This window comes from Phycomyces blakesleeanus, assembly GCF_001638985.1.
Source record: "Phycomyces blakesleeanus NRRL 1555(-) unplaced genomic scaffold PHYBLscaffold_16, whole genome shotgun sequence".
NCBI lineage: Eukaryota > Fungi > Mucoromycota > Mucoromycetes > Mucorales > Phycomycetaceae > Phycomyces > Phycomyces blakesleeanus.
Genome location: NW_017265149.1, coordinates 251,241 through 272,477, shown reverse-complemented (window position 1 = coordinate 272,477; position 21,237 = coordinate 251,241). Strand labels below are relative to the sequence as shown.

Genomic DNA, 21,237 nt, shown 5'->3' with positions numbered 1-21,237 from the left:
GAGCATATATTCAGAATGCATATAACATCATTGTCTTTATATAATTAAGTATAAAGCTATACATTCAGAAAGTAATTAATTCTATTCTTACTTATATAACAAAGTTTTTTTTTTACCTACCTCAAACATGTCCAAAATTACAAAAGCCCCTCGTTACCAATGCCGTACTTGCAAGTCGACCTTTAATAACAGTCGAACATATAAAAGATGTCTCGAACGATGCATGACAAATAGGGCAGAATTACTTGCCAATGGCGAAGTTTCCCAAACTGTCTCTCTTCCTGATCAAAGCCAGTTTACATCAGCAATGGTTCCTAACTTGGCTTTTGGGTAAGCTTATCAAAAGCAAAAACACAAAACGATAGACAGTATATTAATTAGCTGTATACTTTGATAAACAAACAGAGAAAACATCAACACAAGCAGTAGTGAGGATATGGATATCATTGACAGTACTGAAGATGATGAGTCCATGGTGAGATACATAAATACATATATTATGATAATCATACTTATTGTTGTTTATCTTACTATAGTACGATTTTGGAGAAGAATGCGAGAATGTCATTGACGAAATTGAAGGCACCACACCCTCGCTAGTCTTTGATTTTAGCCAGCCTCTTCCTGTTCCCAGCAACGATGATAAAAAGAATCTCGCGTTCATGCAGTTGATCCAAGAGTTCGGAATTTCTCGTCGAGCCCACGAAAAGATTGTAGAACACTTCAACCAGATCCTTGATTGTTCTATCAATATTACGTACCGAGCATGCAGCCCACACCTTGGAAACAAGCTTCTTGAGCGCTTCTCGGGTATCAAAGCAGACGGATACGACATTTGCATCAGAGGTTGTATGCAGTTCAACAACGAGAATGATATCGCATGCGTAAAATGCGGTGAAGCAAGATACAAAAATGGCCAAACTAGCGAAAGTGACACCAGGGTTCCTGTGAGATCGATCGTACAGCTTCCTTTGGCCAGACAGCTTGCTTTGTGCTTGGCTGATGACAAGACCAGGGCTGAAATGCTCTATCGTCATAACCACCAATCCAGCCAAGACGGGCAGAAAGCAGATGTTTTCGATGGTCATGTATACCAATCCATGAAGCATCTGTTTTCTGGTGAAAACGATATTGCGATTTCGTTGTCCATGGACGGGTTCAACCCACACAATGTACCTGGATCAGTAACCATTGTTCATGCAACTGTCTTAAACTTGAATCCGACGATCCGTTATGAGAAAAACAGGATGATCCAAATAGCAATGCTTCCTGGTTGCACTGGTCCCAGTGACATCTGGTCTTTTCTTGAGCCAACGCTGAGAGATCTCCGTTTGCTCCAGACAGAAGGCATGGAAGTAAAGACACCGACGACAACGATCAGGGCAAAGGTACATGTCCTCATGGCCACTGGCGATATTCCAGCTCTGGCAAAGCTGGCATGCCATGTTGGCCACACGAGTAAGAATGGCTGTCGTATTTGTCACGTAGTGGGCCAAACTCCTAAACATGGCCAGTACTTCCGCATGTTGCCTGGAACCCAGACGCGCTCACTGGAGAGTTTCAGGAACTACAATCTGGCAAGCAGTGAAGACAGAAAGGGGCTCAATGGTCAGTCACCGTTAGCCTCAATGGAAACATTCTCTGGCCCGTTTTTTTTCGCGTTAGACGAGATGCATGGTCTGTGCCACGGAATCGGTAAACAGGTATGGGGACTTGTACGCGGAAAGTATGGAATCAAGCATCCTCTATGTCTTTCTCTTGCCACTCAAAGGGAGATTGGTGCTGCAATGGTAGCCGCAAAATCCACAATCCCTACATCGTTGCATGGTGCCTGGAGAGATGTGACAAAGAATGCCAGTTTCTTTAGAGCTGTGGATTGGGCAGACTTTTTACTCTTTGTTGTCCCCACGTTGGTTGCAGAGCGTGTCCAGGACTTGGTTGCCCGAAATGCATTACTTGGCCTGGTTCAAACATGCAATTTACTCATGAGCTGGGAGTTATCAGCAGAGGATCAAACCTCGATAAGAAGGTATGTTTAATGCCATATTTTATTTCATTTTTCATAGTAATTTACTTTTACCTTTTTTCTTAGTAATCTTGTAGAATGGAACTTATTCCTAGAGAGTCTTCTTTCTACAGCAGATATTGACATTGGCGTGTTCACAATTAACCAGCACATTATTCAGCATTATCCTCAGATGATTGATCTATATGGCCCGCCAAGAGCATATAGCACACGATCCGTGGAAAGAGCCATTGGTGAGTACTCCAGGTCCATCAAGAGTAACTCCCAAGTCAGTGTCAATGCTGGAAACATCATGATCAGACTGGCGCAATCCCGGCGTGTAGCGGAACTGACAACCGTTGCAAACACAAAAACTCCACCAGCTAACCTTCTAGTTTACAGTGCATATACCGATGGGTGGCCTGTTACAGAAGGAGGTGATCCTGCCAATGCTGAGTGTGAGATTGAGTTCTGGGGGCCTTTGAAGAATTTAACAATTTTCGATAGCTTTGAAGATAGATCTCATCTTTCATTGCTTCTTAAAACGTTTTATGATTTGAAGGGGGAAGAATTTAGTATGCTTGAGCCTTCCATAAAGACAAGCCGCAAGGCCTATCTTAATGGTTGTGTTATTGACGCTGCATTCAACCAAAGTTCTACAAGAGAGGCATGTCATGTTCATGTGCAGCTACAAGTGGACATGAACTCCAGAAGATCCCGCTCTTACCGTCCAGGATATAAGCATTTCTTCGGAAAGGTGGTTATATTCTTCCAACATGTACACAACTCGAAGAGATGGCCACTAGCTCTCATAACCATATATAGTGTGCATTTGAAAAATGGATTGCCTATTACATCTGTAGTAAAGCCGAAGACTATAGTGATTCATGCCAGTGACATTGTAGAGTTGGTTGGCTTGGTGCCATCAAATGTCAATGGTAGCCATTACATCATTTGGCCTAGCCTTAAACGTGGCCCAAAATTGACACTTGGTGCCTTAAGTGATATATAATTTGTTTTTTTTTTTTTGTAATAAATTTTTCTTTTTTTTTCAAATTGTCTTAACAAATTTTATCCAAGCAGCAGAAAGTTTAGATATTTTCTTTTTTTTTTATTTCTGACATCCAATATTTCTCAATTCCAATATATATTTACCAAAAATGTAAGATGTTTAATTAGAATGGACATTTGTCCCTCCTGAGATTTAATTTTAAGCGATTCATTTGCTTTTTATCAACCATTTCAAAGAACAAAGATTTTCTTGTTTCAACTTGGATTTTTGGTGATTTTTTGATTATTATAGGCCAAAAATGAAGTCACAAATTCAAAAAAGACCACCTTTTTCCCATAGTGAAAGAACAAAAACAGCAACAAAAACAGCAACAGCAATATTAATAGTAATAAGTATTAATAATATCATCTCTTTTTAAATAATTAATAATAAAATAATAATAATAGTGTAAGAACGGTAAAGAAAAATTAAGTACAAGTACAACTACAAGTATAAGAATAATTATGACCTGCCTAATCCAAGACCAACCAAAGGAACCCACAAAAATATGCCACTCAAGACAGGAATGGTGAGATTGTCATCGACACCCAGAACACCACCGATACCTTCGGACAGACCGGCAACCAGACCTCCATAGACCGAGAGGAGTGGCAGACCAATTGAACTGAGCCGGTTGTCAAACGATGGTGATCCACCAGCCAGACCAAAGGGACCAAAAAAGCCATATGTGACCAGTGATCCCGTGACTACTGCACCAAGAGTACCTGCCAAGGATTTATTTCCGTATCTTGGAGTCTTGTTTCCCCAGAGACGGCCGCAGATACTTGCGGTCGGGTCAGTCCAGGACAGATAGATGATCGACAGCGACGCAATGTCCTTGGGGAATGCCCAGAGCACGATAACGCAGCCGGCCAGGTAGTAGACAACTCCGTTGAGCCGTGTGCTGACCTCTGTCTTGCGCATCAGAGGGCCCAGTAGCTTGCAGTAGATTCTATTGAACCAGTCAAAAGAGAACCGAAGTACTTCTGCCGTAACCACCACAGCGAACCCTGCTGTCAGTGAAGGATAGATATCTGTTGTGTCATAACCAGAGTTATATAGATAATATACACAGAATCCTTTTTGGTTTTTTTTTTATTATTATTGTTATTAATTTAACAAGTGTATCATACACACATATAAAAATAGTTAGAATATTTGTTGTGTATACATAGACAAATAGGTAGACAGATAGATATGTTTGGGGTTTGTTATAGTACCTATTGAATAATGGAATATTTTTCTTGGAATCTCCCAGCTTCCTGCAGGCTGGATTTCAGGGAAACATGCTTCTAGAGGTGTCTTGGTTGCCTTTCGTTTGATACTGTATTTCTTGGACATGAAAGAGATGACGATTGTGATGGCGTCCAAAGATCTTGTCTTGTGTGATAAAGATTGAACTCTCTATTTATTTATTTTATATATATATATTTTTTTGTGTCTGCCAAAAAAATAAAAAATAAAAAATAAAATAAAAATAAATAAATAAATAAAAAACACTAAAAAGATATATATCTACTATATATATATATATATATATATATATATGTATGTTTGTATGTATGTATCTTGTACGTATAATATATACAGTGCTTCTACCGCCAATTGGACACTTTTTTGAAAACACTAGTCGGACGGTAAAATAATAATTGATCACCTTTTTGAACCTCAATTGGTCATTTGTTTAATCTTCGCTTGGTCACCTTTCCGAAAATCAGTTGGTCAATTTATTTGGTCACCTTTGAGATCTATTTTTTTTTATAAAGACGGTAATGGAAACATTATTGATTATAGAGATCAGCAAGCACCTACCTTTGTTGACGGAACGCCATTTCGTTCGAAAATTTGGACTGATCTTCAGAAATGTATTAAGAACGATGTTCAACTTGAATGGACAACTATGAATGCCGCTGTGATGGGAAAGGTTGCTCCTAGAAAAAAAAGAACAAGCTCTTCAATATAACGTTTAAATTATTGATTGAAAGCGATATGGTATATATTAGAAAATTAGAGAAACTTATTAGGATGCTTCTGCAACTATTCAGGACACAGTAGATAATTTGACTACAAACTTTATCAGTCTACAAATAAAGAAATCAAGGGTAGCCGAGGTCATGAGTGAAGAGTGGAATTTAATCATCAAAGATATAAGCCGTCATCCTCTTGGTACAAACAAAGAAGAATCCCTTCAGGCTCGTGTTAATTGGATTGATTATTGGGTTAAAAAAAAATGCTATCGATTATCTGAACAATTGTATCTTTGTTGACGAATCTGGATTTGATATCAATAGGCGTTGTAGTCGCAGCTGGGCTAAGCATGGCAACCCAAACCGTTATCACAACAACTTTAGCTAGAGGAATCTCTCACAGCTATTGACACCATATTGGTTATTGGTATTGACTTGAGTACGAGAGAAATTGTAGGGGCTACGAAGAGAAAGGCGCTTCAGAATAGGTTATCTGCTCCTAAAGGTACTACGGGCGGCCATTAGCCTTAGTTTCTAAGCAATAGCATGATTATGGATGAGCGTCCTGAAATGAAAGGTTACTTTGTTGTCATATATTATCCTCCAACTCACATCCTTAAAGTGATTGACCCTATAATTATGAAAAGAGATTATACCCCAGTGTACCTTCCCCTCATTACTTGCCTGACCTTAATCCAATCCGAAAAATCTTGGGCTATTGTAAAAGGAAATATAAAGCGTAACAAGTCTAGTGGTATAGAGTCGTTTGCTATGCACATAATTGAAGCTAGTAAAGCTGTACCTGTTGAAAATCTCAGAGGATCTATCCAACATTTCGTAAATTAATTTGATAGCTGTCTTAATAAGATTGCTATATAACTTCAACATCATTATAATAAATAAATTTCAAAAAAAATTGTCCAATTGACAATGTAAGTGCTGACCACATTGGCCTCATCCATTCTATCAATTTCAAGAGCAAGAGCAAGAGCAAGGCAATATGGAGGCCGTCATCATTAAATATTTGCAATGGAAGTAAGTAAATAGTACAGAACATAGAACATATTTTACTGATTTTGCTTCTAAATTTTACAGACCCAAAAGGCCCATGGTTGCCTTCAAGAAAATCTACACAATTACATGTGCCCAAGCAAGTGATTTTTCTCTTAAAAAAAGAATTACTTACCCAAAGACTAACGTTATAAACCATATAAAGAAAACTGCAAATTAAATGATTGGACCTAACTCTTACAAGACTTCCATTATAGCCCATGTCAGCGATAAGAAAAGTTGGTGTAAGTCCTACATCTACTATGATATTCTGAAAGGTTATTCATACTAAATGAATATACCTTCAAAGACTAATCAAGATGCCAAATATTACGGTAACTAATATAAAAATAATTGGTGTGGACAGACTAAAAGTTCAAAAAAAAAAGTTCAAAAAAAAAAGGGGCAAGATTAATTAAAACTCTCGCCCAATTATATGACTTACAATTTTGCTCTTTTTTTTTGCCCTTTTTTGAACTTTTAGTCTGTCCACACCAACTTTAAGATTGTTGTATAAAATAAATATATAATAAGATAACGATGACAGAGGAAAAGAGAAGGCGGAGATATGGTGGAGCGTGTAACAAAATTTAGAGGTTGCGTCACTCTAGAATCTAAAAGTGGATGCGGAATGTATCCATCGGCAAACCCTTTTCTTTTTGGTAATGTAATAAAAAGAAGGTTAATTCTTGTAAGCTGCACACAAAATCAGAGCAAGCGTACAATCCATACTGTGCTTGAATACAAAACCTGTCGATTGGCCGACAAGCAAAAATAAAATAAAAATAAGACGTTATATAAAGAGCAAGATATAATACAAAGGGAAGAATAGACAGATTTTGGAATGGATACTAATCGTTACGAAAAATAAGAAAGAAAACAGGCATAAAAACAGGGCAACAGATATACTCCATGTGTAATAGACCAAGATTTGGGTCTCAATTATTCCCTTCTTCCTCTACTCCACTCCGCTCTACTCCCCACCACAAATCATCACAAGCATTAGTTTTGTATACCTTTACAAATTAACCAAAAAATGATAGCAATAATGGTAATAAAAAGCCTTGCATCACTATACATACGTATAGTATATTATAGAGTATATAATGTATAATATGTAGTGTGTGTATTTGGGGTTTCTTTATTACAAATTGACCTAGCCACACGTCCCATTTTTTACTTAATAAGAAGAATAACTCCAGTGTGCGATTACCAACCATCAAAAAAAAAAAACAATAATGCAACCACATACATATATACACATCGTTAAAATCTCCTAGTCCTTTTCAATTCAATTCAATTCAATTCAATTCAGTTCTACAAGGTATAATCTATTATCATCATATATATATATAAGCATAAAGAAAAAAGTTATCATTTTAACCAATTGATAATTTATAATCCATTTATGTACAAAAGAGTATCAAAGACTACTGCACATTTTCACACTCATATACTTTGTTTTATATATACATTTATTCACTATAAAAACAATACTCAATTCTAATCTGTATTTTGTCGGTAAAGATATATATATACATCTATAAAGCCCTGTCTCCATACCCCTTACTTATACACCTTTTCAACCCCCCCTTCATTATATTTTGTTTGATAATTTTCAGAAAATATATTTAATATTTATACACAATCATGGAAAGGTAAAGATTTAAACGTCACTCCGCTCTTGAGATACATTTTAATTTTTTTTTTTAAAAAAAATATATATATATAAATGTTAAAAATAATATATATTTTATATATATATATATATTAGTTTTTTCTTTTTCTTTCTCTTTGGTTGTCGTCACTCACAATGCTACAAAACGACTCCCATTCTTCTTCCACATCTCCATTGACAGTTCATTCAAAGCATGCATTAAATCAACACACAAAAGACAAAGACTACGACACATCCGAATCTGCTCGCCGTTCTCTAGAAGAACAGTTGAATGAGATGCTCCAAGTCTTGTTCGAATTGAGCGTGGTTGTTTATGATTTCCAACCTGAAGGCAATAAACTTGTGTGGGATAAAATGTATGTAGATTATGCATTTACATTTATAAATGTTAATATTATCAAAAAAAAAAGTTTATTATAATTACACAAATATGTATATGTGTCTATTCTGTTTTGGTATATCTTTCTTTCTTCTTTTTTTTAACATCTTAAGATTATCTTTAGTAATGCCATTACAGATCACTATCAGAAAATGGATGAACTCAAGGATGGACTCGAGGCATTTGTACCAGAGGAAGTTATAAAGTAAGGCTTGCCTTTATTTTATAGACTTAATGATTTATTCAAAGAGAATCTTTGTCCTATATCCAATCTATACACGTATATATACTACACTACACTACACTTACACACACACACACACATGTATATATATATATATATATACATGTTATATGATATATTATATCGGATAGCTATGTAGAAAATGGAAAGAATCCAGATATCTTCACCCAGACCTTTGTAGAAAGAGCTGCAAGTGAGAATCAATTTACGAATGGCAAGATCAAGGCAGTGGATGTAAGTTTTTACATATACATAAATACTATACATATATATAGAGATACAATATATTCTTTTTTCTAAAAAGAAACCCTCAAACTATACCCATAAAATTATATACATAAATTTGCCCATAAACACCTATACACCTTTACATTTACTTTTGCATACATACACATACAAACATACATTCAAATATATATTATGCTACAACTGTTGAATGATAATCAATGGTAATTATGATAATGATAATAATTCTACGTCTCAGAGCTTCCGGAATATTCTGTCAAATGAATTCCTAAAATCCTTTCCCGAACTGTCTGAACAAGAATATGACTTTGATGCTCTGATGCAACACAACCAACCCAATTCTACACAGTAACATTCTTTTTTTTTTTTGCAAACATTGATAATGATAATTAGCATACAAAATATTAATACTATCGTTATTCTTATTTTGCTAATCATGGTAGAGAGTAGTCGGTAGTTACCAACAGTAGCGCACCTCTCCCATTATTTTCATACGCTTTTTTTCATATATATATTTCTGTACAGAGTTGACCTGTAATTTTTGCTTCATATACGATCTGCTTTAAAAATGTACACCTTTTTTTTTGGCTTTTTACGTTTGTTTGTTTGTACTGTATTGTACTTCTTTGACTTGTTTGAATATGTATATAGATATAGATATTATTACATGGTTTCCTTGAACCATATCCAATTGATTTCGGAATATAAAGCATTTTAAAATAAATAAATCAGAGTTTGAAAATCACCGAAAGTCGATATGATATTGAAGGAACATATCATCATCGTCATTATTTTGGAATATCTTAGTTACCAGACTGATTATAACGACAAGCTTTAAATGACATGTCTTTATTGAATCAATTACATAAGCTATTATCCGTAAGTGTGGTATAAGATCACCTCCTATGACAAAAATATACCAGTGAGATATAGACAATAAAATATGGATTTATTTCGCCAGCATAAATATAATAGCAGCCTCTATATTTGGTTGTATGTAGATTAAAGTAAATGCATATACAGTTCAACGAAACTGTCGATTGAGACCCTTTCTTTTTTTTGTTGGATGCTTTGATACCAAATTTTCACCCCCTCTTTCTTTTTATTAGCTTTATGACAGCCAATCATAAGTTGGAATTAAACTTCCGCTATATCAAATGCCAAGCAGATAAAACTGTTGAACCCCTTTATCAAAGTATTTATAATGTATACAATACTCCAGCCATTTCTACCTTTCTTGACTGTATTAAATTAGCTGCCAATTTTATTCTACTAGGACGGGTTGTGCCGATTTATGTGGTAAAGTGGGTCCAAACTCGATAGTTAATAAAAATAAGACCATTAGTAATGTATTACTAAGATGCTGGGATAAACTATACTTCTCTGAATAAGTAATAATGAATAAGAGAGAGAGAGAGAAAAGGGGATATAGATAGATTCTTCTGTGGTCATTTTTTTTTACAATTCTTATGATTTTGAATAGATTTCTGTCCAATCTCTAACAACCATACTCTCCCCAAGATCATGGCTCAATCCATTCTTTTTTTTTAAAAAAAAAAAAAGAATAATAATAATTGATACAAGAACGATTTGGAAAGATATGATACATTTGGACCATCCAGAAGTTTAAAGACACTCGCAACGTGCCATAAGCAAAAATTCAAAATCTGAATGCTTTTTACTGAGAGTAATAAAGCAAACTTTGTCACAGGTATAGTTGGAACAAAAGATATACTGACCAAAGTCAGATATATTTATTATGAGTTATGTGTGGATTTGAATTGGATTATGAAGTAATAAATAAAGCGTAATAGTAGGAATATATGTTAAGTCTTTGTTTGCGAGGGATAGACAAAACGAAATTAAAAGGTTGAAATATTGCACATTTCATAGACAAATTGACTTTCCACATCAAGTTGAGATGGATCCAGAAGAATATCAATATCATCATCATCTTCATCAGTCTCTTCACCAAGATTACACAATGCGATATGAAACTCGCCAAGAGAACGATTACCAGAGTCGATATCCATAAAACAGTCATTAGAAGATTTGGAGCTTTCTGTAGAGATATTAATCGACTCTAATAAAATAAAGGTATATTAGAAAACTAGGTTTTATTTATATATCCAATTCAATTGAAATTTACCTTGAGAGTACGATCGTTGTCTTTTAGCAGGAACAGAGGAAGTAGAGTTGGATTTTGAAGAGGTTTGGGCAAACATGATGAATAAAAGGTAGCAGAAAGAGATATAAAATCCCATGCGCCTATTTTTTGACAGCTTTTATAGAATTTTCGGATGGTGACTGTGAGAGGTAACTAAAAGACAAGGTGTAATACTTGCATAAAAGTTTCATGTTTCAGTAATGACGATCACAACAAAAAGACTCTTCGTCATATAAAGATTGTAAAAACAACCAATTCTTTTTTTTTCTATTTAGTAAATAAATTTATCCCAAGTCCACTGGCACATCTGCATAAGCAAACGGTCATTTAATATATCATATATTTAATAATATCAAGTGCGAGCACACTGAACAATTGGGCTAACATCCTTTCAGCTAGAATAATGTGCTTGATCTCACCAATGCCAGCGTTTTTCTGTTGGAAAATACAGCTTCCAAAACCAGGTTTATTAATAGAGACAGTACAAGCTACTAACATTTGTATGTATTTATTTAGGGTGAAGTTATTAGAAGACAAAGATAAAAAGTTTATGGGATTGTATAATACAAGAGCTTTTTTTTCCAAATAAAAAGACTTGGGTCTTTAGTAAATAACGATGATGTTATTGAGCATAACCAATATGAGCTCTATGTCTCAGCCCTTTCTTCCGTAATTCACTCGTCGTATGCATGGTAATTACAAGGGTTTATTAATCCAATTGAGCGTCATTAACAGGTAAGCTAACTCTAATATAGAGTGATAGAAGGAACCTAATTCTATCAAATATTTTAGTACACCAAAAAAAAACATTAGTTTTTGGATCCAATTGCTCACCATCAGCGGGAAAAACAATATAAAAGTAGAGTCACAAGCCAGCTTTTATAAAGTAGATTCTTAAAATATCAAAATACAAAAACAAGCAAAAAGTAATAGAGTAAACAGCATACTAGTATAATTATCTTTTGGTAGTAGGTACAACCTAAACAAAGGTAAATTTTATTTCAAAGGCTATTATAAATAATAGCCAAGTAATCTTATGTACTGGAGCTCTATATTTTTATTGAGGCTTTGCATTTGGAATATATGTTTTTGCTCTCTAGAATTAATTATTCTCTGTCTTTAAAGGTGAGCCTTATTTGGCGTATATTTAAGAGAGGCTGCTTAGGAAATACAAGAAAGTAGAGGGTATAAATAAGATCCCAACAATTGAATGCTTTATATGGAGAGTAATAAATACAGATGCTTAGTAGAAATCTTTTGAAGAAAAGATGCGCTGACTAAAGTCAGATATACTTTATTAAGAAGCGTGTATGGATTTGAATTAAAGTAAAGAGTAATGAATAATATGCAATAGTATGAATATAAATTAAGCTTTCGTTTGAAAGATAAACGGATATATGAATAGATAAAGAGAGAGAAAGTGAGGGAACAAAATCAAATGATTGAAATATGCAGCATCTCATATACAAGTTGTTCCTCTATATTAAGCTGAGAAGGATCCAAAAGGATCTCAATATCATCATCCTGATCATCACGATTGTCAAATTCGAGTTCAAGCTCGTCAAGGGAACAATACCCAGAATCGGTTTCCTCGAAGCTGTCGTTTGAAAGGGCATGATCTCCTTCAAAACTAGTAATAAAATCTAATGAAATACAAGTATGTTAGAAAACTAAGTTTCAGTTATTCAATTCAATTCAACTTTACCTTGAAGGAAAGCTCTTTGCATTATAGCAGAGGAAGAGGCAGAGGCAAAAGCAGAAGCAGAAGAAGTAGAGTTGATAATTGAAGAAATTTGGCCGAACATTACGAATATATAGCTGGCAGAAAGAGAAATAAAATACAACCAACATACTTTCTGACAGCTTTTATAGACTTTCTTGGTGCTGACTGTAAGAGGTCATTAAAAGATAGGGTATAATCTTTGCATAAAAAGTGTCATGTTTCGGTGATTATGAGCACACTAAAGAAGCTTCGCCAGATAAAGATTGTAAAAATAACCAACTTTATATATATATAAGTATGCTCTTTTTAATGAGTTAATCTGTCTTACATCATTATACAGTAATATAGATACATCAGATGCCTCTCATATGGTAGTATAATATTTGGCTGAACAGGAAAACTATATATACTATTTGGTATCTACAGCTTTATGTCTGTATCTAATGAGAGTGATTTAACACATACCCCAGCAAACACAATAATTACAAATTATTATATAGTCATTGCGTGCGTGTATTTGTATGTGCTCGTGTCTATCTATCTACATGGGTTGATTATAATGTACTTATATATTAGAATGTAAAATAGTCTTTTTGAGCGATTCATGCTTCAAGAAAGCAACATATTTTGATATGTGATGTTATTCTTTTATAAGATCCATGCTTAGTTTGCTGACTATGTGATAGGACTGAAATATCATCATTTTCACAGATCACTTCAACACTCGCCTGAATTGTCTTGGGGTTGATATTTAAACCGTGAAAGCTTGATAGAATAGATAGTCAAACAAATCTAGTAGCCTACTTTTGACAGTAAATGTATCGGGAATCTTCAACAAGTACTCGAATATATGTTCTACTATTTTTAGCAATTGACTATGATTCAAGAGAATGATCTCTGTTATTTTTGTGATCGCTATTAAAGAGAGTAATACATATAATACGCCTTTACCATTGTAATGTGTTTGTTAATGTAGGTATTATCTTATTTTTGATTTATATATCTATTGAATATTTATGATTATCTACCAATACTAGAGCACGAAACTGACCACACCTTTGTTTACCTTCAAGGGCTGTAGCCGTCTAATGTCGAGGTCAGTGTACTTTAAAATGGTAGGTAAAAACTAAAATTAAGGAGGAGAAAGACGAAGGGCTAAACGTATAAAAAATAAAATAAACAAAATAAAAAAAAGGTACGCAAAAAGTACACGGTATATAACCACAGTAAAAAACAAGTTTCGACCTCTGAGCCCAGAAAGATATGAAAAAAAATACAAGACATATAATCAACATGCAACTGCTCGTCAATAAAAATAGCGGTAGCCTTCAAACTTTGAATACAAGTTAATTTACACGTTTATTTACATAAAAAAATAAATGAAAGATCAATATTTGGGCCACTATTGACATTAATTACCGAATATGGCATCGGTATTCTATACGTTCTGTCAAAGTCGATGCAAGTTTGACATTTATTGTTTGCCCTTTTCTTTGCATTACAGCCTTCAAATTAGAAAATTTGCTGATATTGACCTTCTTATGACTCATACGTCTCTTGAGAACTTACCAGGGCTGTCCAATGGGGTTGAGATCCAGTATTTGAGCTGGCAAGTAGTCAAAGGTCCCAATCTGATTGCTATATTTCTATGATCTCTAATAAGAGCTTGTATGAAAGCTGAGGTTGTTTTCTTGGAACACAAAGTGTCTGTTTTGTTTATGTAAAGTTTGTTTTAAGTCAAGGGCAGAAATCTCTGAAACAAAGTGCTTGCATATTGCTCTTGTTTTATATTGCCTTCTGGAATACCAATGGTTCAAAACTACAAGCCCAGAAACAGCTCCAGATTATCACACTGACCTTTTTTCTTACTTGCCGGTACTTAAGGCTAAGATTGAATTCTACATATCTCTCATTAACTTTTCTTTATAGCTCGATGCGTCTATTTTTACCCTCCACTGTGAATCTATTTTCATAAAATCAAGGAAAAAGAAGAAGGAAGGTAAAGACAAAGATATAAATTTAAATACAATATAAAAGACAAATGAGAGATATTTTGTTGCTCAAAACAAGCATATTTGTATATAGAATTTATTATAAGGTAAATACAAATAAAATGAATAAAATATAAGATATTCAAAGCTATACTAGTCCAGTCCAGTCCAGTCCAGTCTAGTCCAGTTGATATAAGGAAAGAATAAGAAAATAATTATAATACAATTTTTTTTGTGTTTTTTTTTGTTTTTTTTATGACTTCACTTGGTTTGGAAGTATAGATTGTAAAGGGATTTCTTGCTTTGTTCAAATCCAGATCCGGATTCCAATGTATAATTCTTGCTGTCGCGTTTAACCAGATTTTTTACTTGATTTGACTTGAGAAGCGACTCCGTTAGAGAGCACCTTTGATTTGATTTGAAATGATTTGGCTTGAGAGACACCTTTGTTAGAAAACACCTTTGATTTGGTTAGATTTGGCTTGAATGGCGACTCCGTTAGAGAACACCTTTGATTTGATTTGAGATGATTTGGCTTGAGAGGTGACTCCGTTAGAGAACACCATGGATTTGATTTGAGATGATTTGGCTTGAGAGGCGACTTCGTTGGAGAGCACCTTTGATTTGAGTGGAAACCAGATTCTTTAAAAGACAGTTGTATGGATTTGATAGAGAAGACCTTATTTTGAACGTGACAATAGCTGTGCTTTGGGGATGAAACCAGAGTTTTGGCTTTGGCTTTGGGTAAGATGATCTCCTTTTTCTTGATTCGGAACTTGGGTTGAAACCCTTCTTGGAAATGAACTTGACATTGAAATTTGGAGGGCATGACCCGGATTTTTGATTTGGATAAAAATTGAGAACGGACTTTTTCGTGATTGTGTATGTGCTTGTGCTAGAACATGGGCTAGAACATGGGCCTGGACTTGGACTTGAACCTTGACTTGGACCTTGGCTTGAGAAATGACTTGAGAAATGACTTGAGAAATGACTTGATAAATGACTTGAGCATTGACTTGAAACTTGACTTGGAACTTGACTTGACCATTTGAGTGATTTTGGTATTGTACTTGAGATTTGACTTGAGATTTGACTTGATATTCAGAGATAATTCTTGACATTTTTTTGTTTTTTTTTTATTTTTTTATTTTTTTATTTTTTATTTTTTTTGTTTTTTTTGTTTTTTTTGTTATACATATTTCAGATTTTTTCATGCTTTTTTACATGCGTTTTGTATGTGTGTTTATGTATGTATATATGTGTGTGTAATTTTTTTTTGTCTTTTTTGTTTTTCTTTTTTTTTCTTTTTTTTTTCTTTTTTTTCTTTTTTTTTTTCTTTTTTTATGACGGTGGGTTTACTTTGGTTTTTTGTTTTTGACCTTGACCTTAAACGTGCGTCTTGATTTTGATTTTTGACCTTGACTTTAACCGTGGATTTTGATTTTGATTTTTGATCTTGACTTTGACTCTGCGTCTCGATTTTGATTTTTGACCTTGACCTTGACTATGCGTCTTGATTTTGATTTTTGACCTTGACCTTGACTATGCGTCTCGATTTTGATTTTTGACCTTGACCTTGACTATGCGTCTTGATTTTGATTTTTGACCTTGACCTTGACTATGCGTCTTGATTTTGATTTTTGACCTTGACTTTGACCTTGGGCCTGTGTTGGAAGCCAAATGGGCTTTCGATCTGGCGAACATAAGTCGCGTAACAGCGGGAAATTTTGCGGCAGAAACGGAACCGTTTTGTCTCCCACCAAAAGTAATTTTATTGTCGGTATAAGCAACAGGAAGCAACAGGCCCGCCAGTGGGATAAGGGGCTCCTACCAGTGAGATAAATGGACCACCCAGTGGAAGTGATAAACTCTCCGGCAACAAAAGGAACTTGGGTGATTGGCAACCGTAAAGAAAGTTCCACTGGCAAGAGGTAATAGGTCCACTGGTAGGAGGAAAGGGCCTACCAGTGGGAAGCAACAAACCCACTGGCAGAAAAGTCCCACTGGCGGAAGCAACAGACTAGAAAAAAAAGCAACAAGCAACAGTACCTTTATAATAATATGGGCTCCGGCAGAAATAACAGATAATTTAAACCAACAAGCAACAGGACCCTACTAACAACTAACCCTAGCCACGCCCACCTTCAGAGACAATAGAAAGAGACCAGTAATACAAGGGGACACCGACAGCGGGCTCATGCGCTACACGCGCGCTTGTGGACTTGCTCGTAGACCATTTTCGACCCGTGGCTATTCCATCGGACGCTCTTGACGGTAAAGAAAAAAAAAGAGTAGCCAACCGCACCAGTCCAAAATCGGCTCAACAAGTTTAACAAAATAATATTGCTAAGGCTTTATGAACTTCTTTTGAACTTTTACGATTGGCTACTCACAATGTCATTTTGTGTGAGTATTCAAATATGTATTTTATATAGCGTATAAACACATATACTTATCTTATAATGTTCGAACTTGGCCTTCAAGAAGCTCATGGTTATCGGAAGACCTTCTTGGCTTCTGTGTACAAACGATGACCAACCGGAGACAGACCAATGTATTACCAGAAACCTTCCGTTGTCCCATCCAGTAGGCGCGGCTAGTATAAAGAAAAGAAAGGAAGGAAGCATGGATCTCTGAAAGCTGCCCTATATTTATAGACATCAAAACCGGAGGAATTCAGGTGCTGCTCTTAATTTAGTTCAATAAAATCCACTAAAGGTATGCATTATTAGTATGTTATAGAGAGAGTAGGTGAATTTTTCATTATTGTATATTAAGATCAACACATATTTTAGTTACACTTCAATCATTTGTTCTTGGTAAAGAATATTATCCATAGCTGTATACATGCATTTTTTTAAAAAAAGAAAAAAAAAGAAAGCAAATCGGGGGAATTGTTACTAGACATGAATTCTTCGGTGCATTATAAAAAATTGTACCCCTAAGAAGCTGTATGAATTAAAATCCTATGTTATTTTACTCTGTTTGATTCATATTACTATTATTACTATTGAATATATGAAATCGTTACTTAGCTCTTTTTTTTGCTGGTTAGTATCTGCTGTATGCTAGTATAGTGGATAAAGGAAAGGGAAATGTAGATTCAGTAATGAGGCAATGTTACTAGCTAATACGTATTCTCCAATCGCACATATTCTCATATTTGAGTGACTCTGAGAATTTATAGCTAGCTTAATACACAGCTTGTATTAACGTACGAGATACCAGATATGAACCTATTTAATTCGCTTGATAAAAAAGAAACGAGCAATAATTTAAAAGATAGTACTGATGTTACTTTCCTATCCTCAAGCTGGTACACATACTCTTACTTTTTGCACTATTATGTTATAATACCTTTTAAACGTATCTATTGTTTAATAAGGACAATCTTTAATAAGAACGAGGGAAATTTCAAAAGCAATATAACGTACATTATAGAGAGAATGTAGATAAGCAAAATTAATTTACACTAGGAAAATAAGCAAGTCAAAATTTGGGCATGTATGTCTTTATGTATTACAACTTTCATAAATATAACGTTTTTTCTTTCTTTTCTTTTCTTTCAGTAAATAGTGAATCACTTATAGAGCTAATTAAGAAAAAAAAAACATTATAACAAGAGGTATTCGGTACAGGGTATAAAATTTCACGATAGAAAAAAAAATAATGTAAAACTATGGGAAATGAGCAGCGGTTTTGATGACGATTTTGAAATATACCTAAGATTCTTTTCAAAATCGCCATATAAAAGCAACTTATTTCCCATGGTATAGTTGTTTGAGCTGATAATTATTAAAAGAAGGTATTTGAATATTTTTACGAGCCATGAGTTTGCAGATCGATCAGACCTAAAGATATACTTGATGATCATATCATTTAAACGAGAGTTGATGAAATCCTTGATAAAAATATCTTCAAACTTAAAGAGTGCTTTCTGCTGCTATTCTCAACTCGACTCTTCTATATGTACATATATATACTAAGCACTTAAAGCCTCTTTATCTTACTAGACTTTTTTTATATGCTTTATATTTTCGAGATTAACGTACTGTAGGCAATAGAAAATGAAATTTATTCTTGTAATAAAAATATTCATATTTATACTTCAAATCTCGCGAGATTATTTGATCTGCCATAATTTTATTGGTCATTCTTTTCTTGTATTGTTTCAATTTCTTTTAAAGAAAAAAGGAAAATAAAAGATAAATATATACTTCCTAATAAAAATGTATATTATATACATAGTATAGCACCATCATTCAAAAGCTGCTTGTTTTATATTAGTACAGAACATTTTTATATGTCTGTTTTCTTTTAAGAAAACAGAAGTTGTCATGTATCTATAAGCAAAACCTTCTGTGATTTGATAGCTAAAGCTTATAATATATATACTTATATATAGCATACACAATATTATTATGACCACATTTATAGCTTATGAAATAGAATTTCAAAGATAAATGTTTAATTATAATGTGTCTTTTGCGAATACCAATTTAAGCAGATACACAAGTAAATTTTATTTTATGTATGCACAAAAAACAAACAGCTTTCTTTTGCTTATTTCTGATGATTTCCCACACCTCAAGTTTCTGATAAATATTTGTATAATAGAACAAAATAAAGGTAGTGTAAAATATTACTTCATATCCTATGTAATATTACTAAAGTTTGGTCATTAAGACATTTATCGCATTTTGGGGTTTTTATTTAAAAAAGTAACTTACGCTTCTATCATACAATTATATTACAACCAAAAGAACAATAGTATATAGTATAGCTGTAGTACTATTTTGATATTAAATAATATGTAAATATTCCATACTTTATGTCTTGTGAAGCAGGTGAACATCTAAAGTCAATAACTTGTTTTGGATGAAAGTCATAAAATATGTATAATATATTGGTGTGTTTTAACTTGCAAAGTAGATATGCCACTATCAAGTCAAATTTTACTGCAGTTCTATCTAATATTTAATTATATATATAATAAAAGAAGAATAACTCTATAATAGCTCATTATAAATAGAAGGGATACTCTATTCGAGCTTATATCTAAAGAAGTGACCTGATAACTGCAAAAATAAGAGAATTTTAAAGCATTTACAGCAGTTACACGTCTCATTTACATTTAATTAATATATGAAATCCAAAAAAAATAGAAGGCCATATTTCAGATACATAATAGAAAAGTATTTAAGCAATTGCACTGCCTAAAAGTGTCTTTTTTTATCGGTAATTATATTAGTCTTCTTCGATAAAATTTCTTTATTAAAAAACAGTTAAAGTGTAAAAGTAATTGATTTATGTTTTTTTTTATTTACATGCGTTTATGTGGGGCGGGTCGTAAAGTGACTATTTGCTTTATAAAATATTCTTGGAAATGTACTTTATAAAGCTATTTTTTTTTAGCTATATGTATTAAGTACATGTATCCTGTGTAAAACTGGAGCTAAATGTAATCGCTTGGGATAGTTCAAGTGTATAGTAGGCATATGTCTGGTATGTAACAGTTCTAGAGATTATTAACTTGTAAGGTTGATTAGCAAAAGGGAACCAGAGTTTAGTTGTTAAGCCTGTTCTTCACTCAATTGTAATGTGTATACCATACCTACTTCTTACCAAAGTTAATACAATTTTGACGTTTATTCTTTGCTACTATCATTGTATAACAGATTTCAAATGATCACTTTTGTTGATGATGACCCTCTCACCACTCATATGTCTTTTGAAAGCCCACCAGAAGTGCTCATGTCTGTCTTTCTGCTACCTCAAATAAGAGCTGGTATAACAGCTGACATTCTCTACTTAGAACATGAAATGTTTGATTTATTTCCATAAAATATCTTGAGTCAAAGGAGGAAAGTTTTGATACAACATTTTCACCTATTGATATTCGTTTACGCTGCCATCTAGAGGCATAAAAGATCTAAAGCTACTGGCCTAGAAACAAATTCAATTCATCACACTGCGCTTCCCATCCACTTACTTGCCTTAATTATATTCCTTTTGTTAGGCCTTGCGCAAGCTCTTTTAATAGCTTTGACTATTACATCATTACCTTCCACTGTGAACCTTGATTCATCCGATCATACTACATCTTTCCACTGGTCAAAGGTCCAATTGACAAGCTCAGGAGCCCATTCAAAACGTATTTTCTTGTAGCTTTCTGTTAAGGCTGGCTTATGGGATGTGATATATGATCCAAAGCCCAAACATTTGAGACAGACAATTGCTGCTGCTGCTGCTGCTGTTGTTGTTGTTGTTGCTGTTTTTTTACAGACAAGTATTTTCCTTTTCTTTAAAGAGCCTCTCACTTTAGAATATGAGGCAAGTATGTCCTTCCAAATTACTTGAAAAAAATATATTTCTGTCCTCTCATGAATCTTTTTAGGTCTTTTGAACCCCTTTTCCATGCTCTGTAAATCTCATTTAATTCACTCTCTTAATGATGTACTGGACATTGGACAGGCTCATGTCAACAGCCGATGAAATCTGAATTACTTTGACATCTGCTTAATGCATGTACACAATGCATTCGTATTAGTAGGAATCATATTTCTCAAAAGAAACGTGTGTGTTTTCTGATGATGTGTCTTGCATGTTGGATTAGATTATTAAAATGAGCAAGAAAACAATGCTCATGTTTTTATTTTTTGCGGGTGTCAAAACGATTTAGATTGTGAGTCTTTAATCTTTTGACAGAGTAATTCAAAACTAGAGTTGACTTTAA

General features: G+C 34.0%; 10 protein-coding genes across 10 annotated transcripts; 4 read left to right on the top strand and 6 right to left on the bottom strand.

The window, feature by feature from the left end:
- Positions 1-11: 11 nt before the first annotated feature.
- PHYBLDRAFT_159369 (hypothetical protein) lies at positions 12-877 on the bottom strand. The gene is made up of 2 exons (XM_018433975.1): positions 532-877; positions 12-335 (listed from the first exon to the last, which is right to left on the bottom strand). The coding sequence occupies exons 1-2, from the start codon at positions 839-841 to the stop codon at positions 286-288; spliced, it is 360 nt and encodes a 119-aa protein (XP_018289214.1). The 5' UTR covers positions 842-877; the 3' UTR covers positions 12-285.
- Positions 878-3,425: 2,548 nt separating this feature from the next.
- PHYBLDRAFT_134774 (hypothetical protein) lies at positions 3,426-4,432 on the bottom strand. Its single transcript, XM_018429671.1, has 2 exons — positions 4,277-4,432; positions 3,426-4,135 (listed from the first exon to the last, which is right to left on the bottom strand). Exons 1-2 carry the CDS (start codon positions 4,395-4,397, stop codon positions 3,519-3,521), a joined length of 738 nt encoding a protein of 245 aa, XP_018289213.1. The 5' UTR covers positions 4,398-4,432; the 3' UTR covers positions 3,426-3,518.
- A 174-nt stretch (positions 4,433-4,606) lies between these two features.
- Positions 4,607-6,181, top strand: PHYBLDRAFT_147680 (hypothetical protein; the record flags this gene model as incomplete). Its single annotated transcript, XM_018431931.1, has 7 exons — positions 4,607-4,612; positions 4,687-4,693; positions 4,823-4,980; positions 5,081-5,275; positions 5,408-5,528; positions 5,646-5,860; positions 6,119-6,181. The coding sequence occupies 7 exons, from the start codon at positions 4,607-4,609 to the stop codon at positions 6,179-6,181; spliced, it is 765 nt and encodes a 254-aa protein (XP_018289212.1).
- A 1,705-nt stretch (positions 6,182-7,886) lies between these two features.
- On the top strand, positions 7,887-9,213 carry PHYBLDRAFT_182154 (hypothetical protein; the record flags this gene model as incomplete). Its single annotated transcript, XM_018438578.1, has 4 exons — positions 7,887-8,107; positions 8,255-8,335; positions 8,506-8,608; positions 8,859-9,213. The coding sequence occupies 4 exons, from the start codon at positions 7,887-7,889 to the stop codon at positions 8,970-8,972; spliced, it is 519 nt and encodes a 172-aa protein (XP_018289211.1). The 3' UTR covers positions 8,973-9,213.
- An 874-nt stretch (positions 9,214-10,087) lies between these two features.
- Positions 10,088-10,845, bottom strand: PHYBLDRAFT_170549 (hypothetical protein; the record flags this gene model as incomplete). Its single annotated transcript, XM_018436371.1, has 4 exons — positions 10,088-10,159; positions 10,228-10,354; positions 10,505-10,703; positions 10,770-10,845. 4 exons carry the CDS (start codon positions 10,843-10,845, stop codon positions 10,088-10,090), a joined length of 474 nt encoding a protein of 157 aa, XP_018289210.1.
- Positions 10,846-12,221: 1,376 nt separating this feature from the next.
- Positions 12,222-12,592, bottom strand: PHYBLDRAFT_66507 (hypothetical protein; the record flags this gene model as incomplete). Its single annotated transcript, XM_018441653.1, has 2 exons — positions 12,222-12,430; positions 12,493-12,592. 2 exons carry the CDS (start codon positions 12,590-12,592, stop codon positions 12,222-12,224), a joined length of 309 nt encoding a protein of 102 aa, XP_018289209.1.
- A 2,358-nt stretch (positions 12,593-14,950) lies between these two features.
- PHYBLDRAFT_170547 (hypothetical protein) lies at positions 14,951-15,622 on the bottom strand (the record flags this gene model as incomplete). The annotated part of the gene is made up of 2 exons (XM_018436370.1): positions 14,951-15,143; positions 15,198-15,622. 2 exons carry the CDS (start codon positions 15,620-15,622, stop codon positions 14,951-14,953), a joined length of 618 nt encoding a protein of 205 aa, XP_018289208.1.
- A 303-nt stretch (positions 15,623-15,925) lies between these two features.
- Positions 15,926-16,700, bottom strand: PHYBLDRAFT_170546 (hypothetical protein; the record flags this gene model as incomplete). The annotated part of the gene is made up of 4 exons (XM_018436369.1): positions 15,926-16,081; positions 16,147-16,254; positions 16,333-16,521; positions 16,629-16,700. The coding sequence occupies 4 exons, from the start codon at positions 16,698-16,700 to the stop codon at positions 15,926-15,928; spliced, it is 525 nt and encodes a 174-aa protein (XP_018289207.1).
- A 195-nt stretch (positions 16,701-16,895) lies between these two features.
- PHYBLDRAFT_147674 (hypothetical protein) lies at positions 16,896-17,138 on the top strand (the record flags this gene model as incomplete). Its single annotated transcript, XM_018431930.1, has 2 exons — positions 16,896-16,907; positions 16,986-17,138. The coding sequence occupies 2 exons, from the start codon at positions 16,896-16,898 to the stop codon at positions 17,136-17,138; spliced, it is 165 nt and encodes a 54-aa protein (XP_018289206.1).
- Positions 17,139-20,186: 3,048 nt separating this feature from the next.
- Positions 20,187-20,996, top strand: PHYBLDRAFT_147673 (hypothetical protein; the record flags this gene model as incomplete). The annotated part of the gene is made up of 4 exons (XM_018431929.1): positions 20,187-20,289; positions 20,521-20,621; positions 20,670-20,838; positions 20,899-20,996. 4 exons carry the CDS (start codon positions 20,187-20,189, stop codon positions 20,994-20,996), a joined length of 471 nt encoding a protein of 156 aa, XP_018289205.1.
- Between the last annotated feature and the right edge of the window lie 241 nt (positions 20,997-21,237).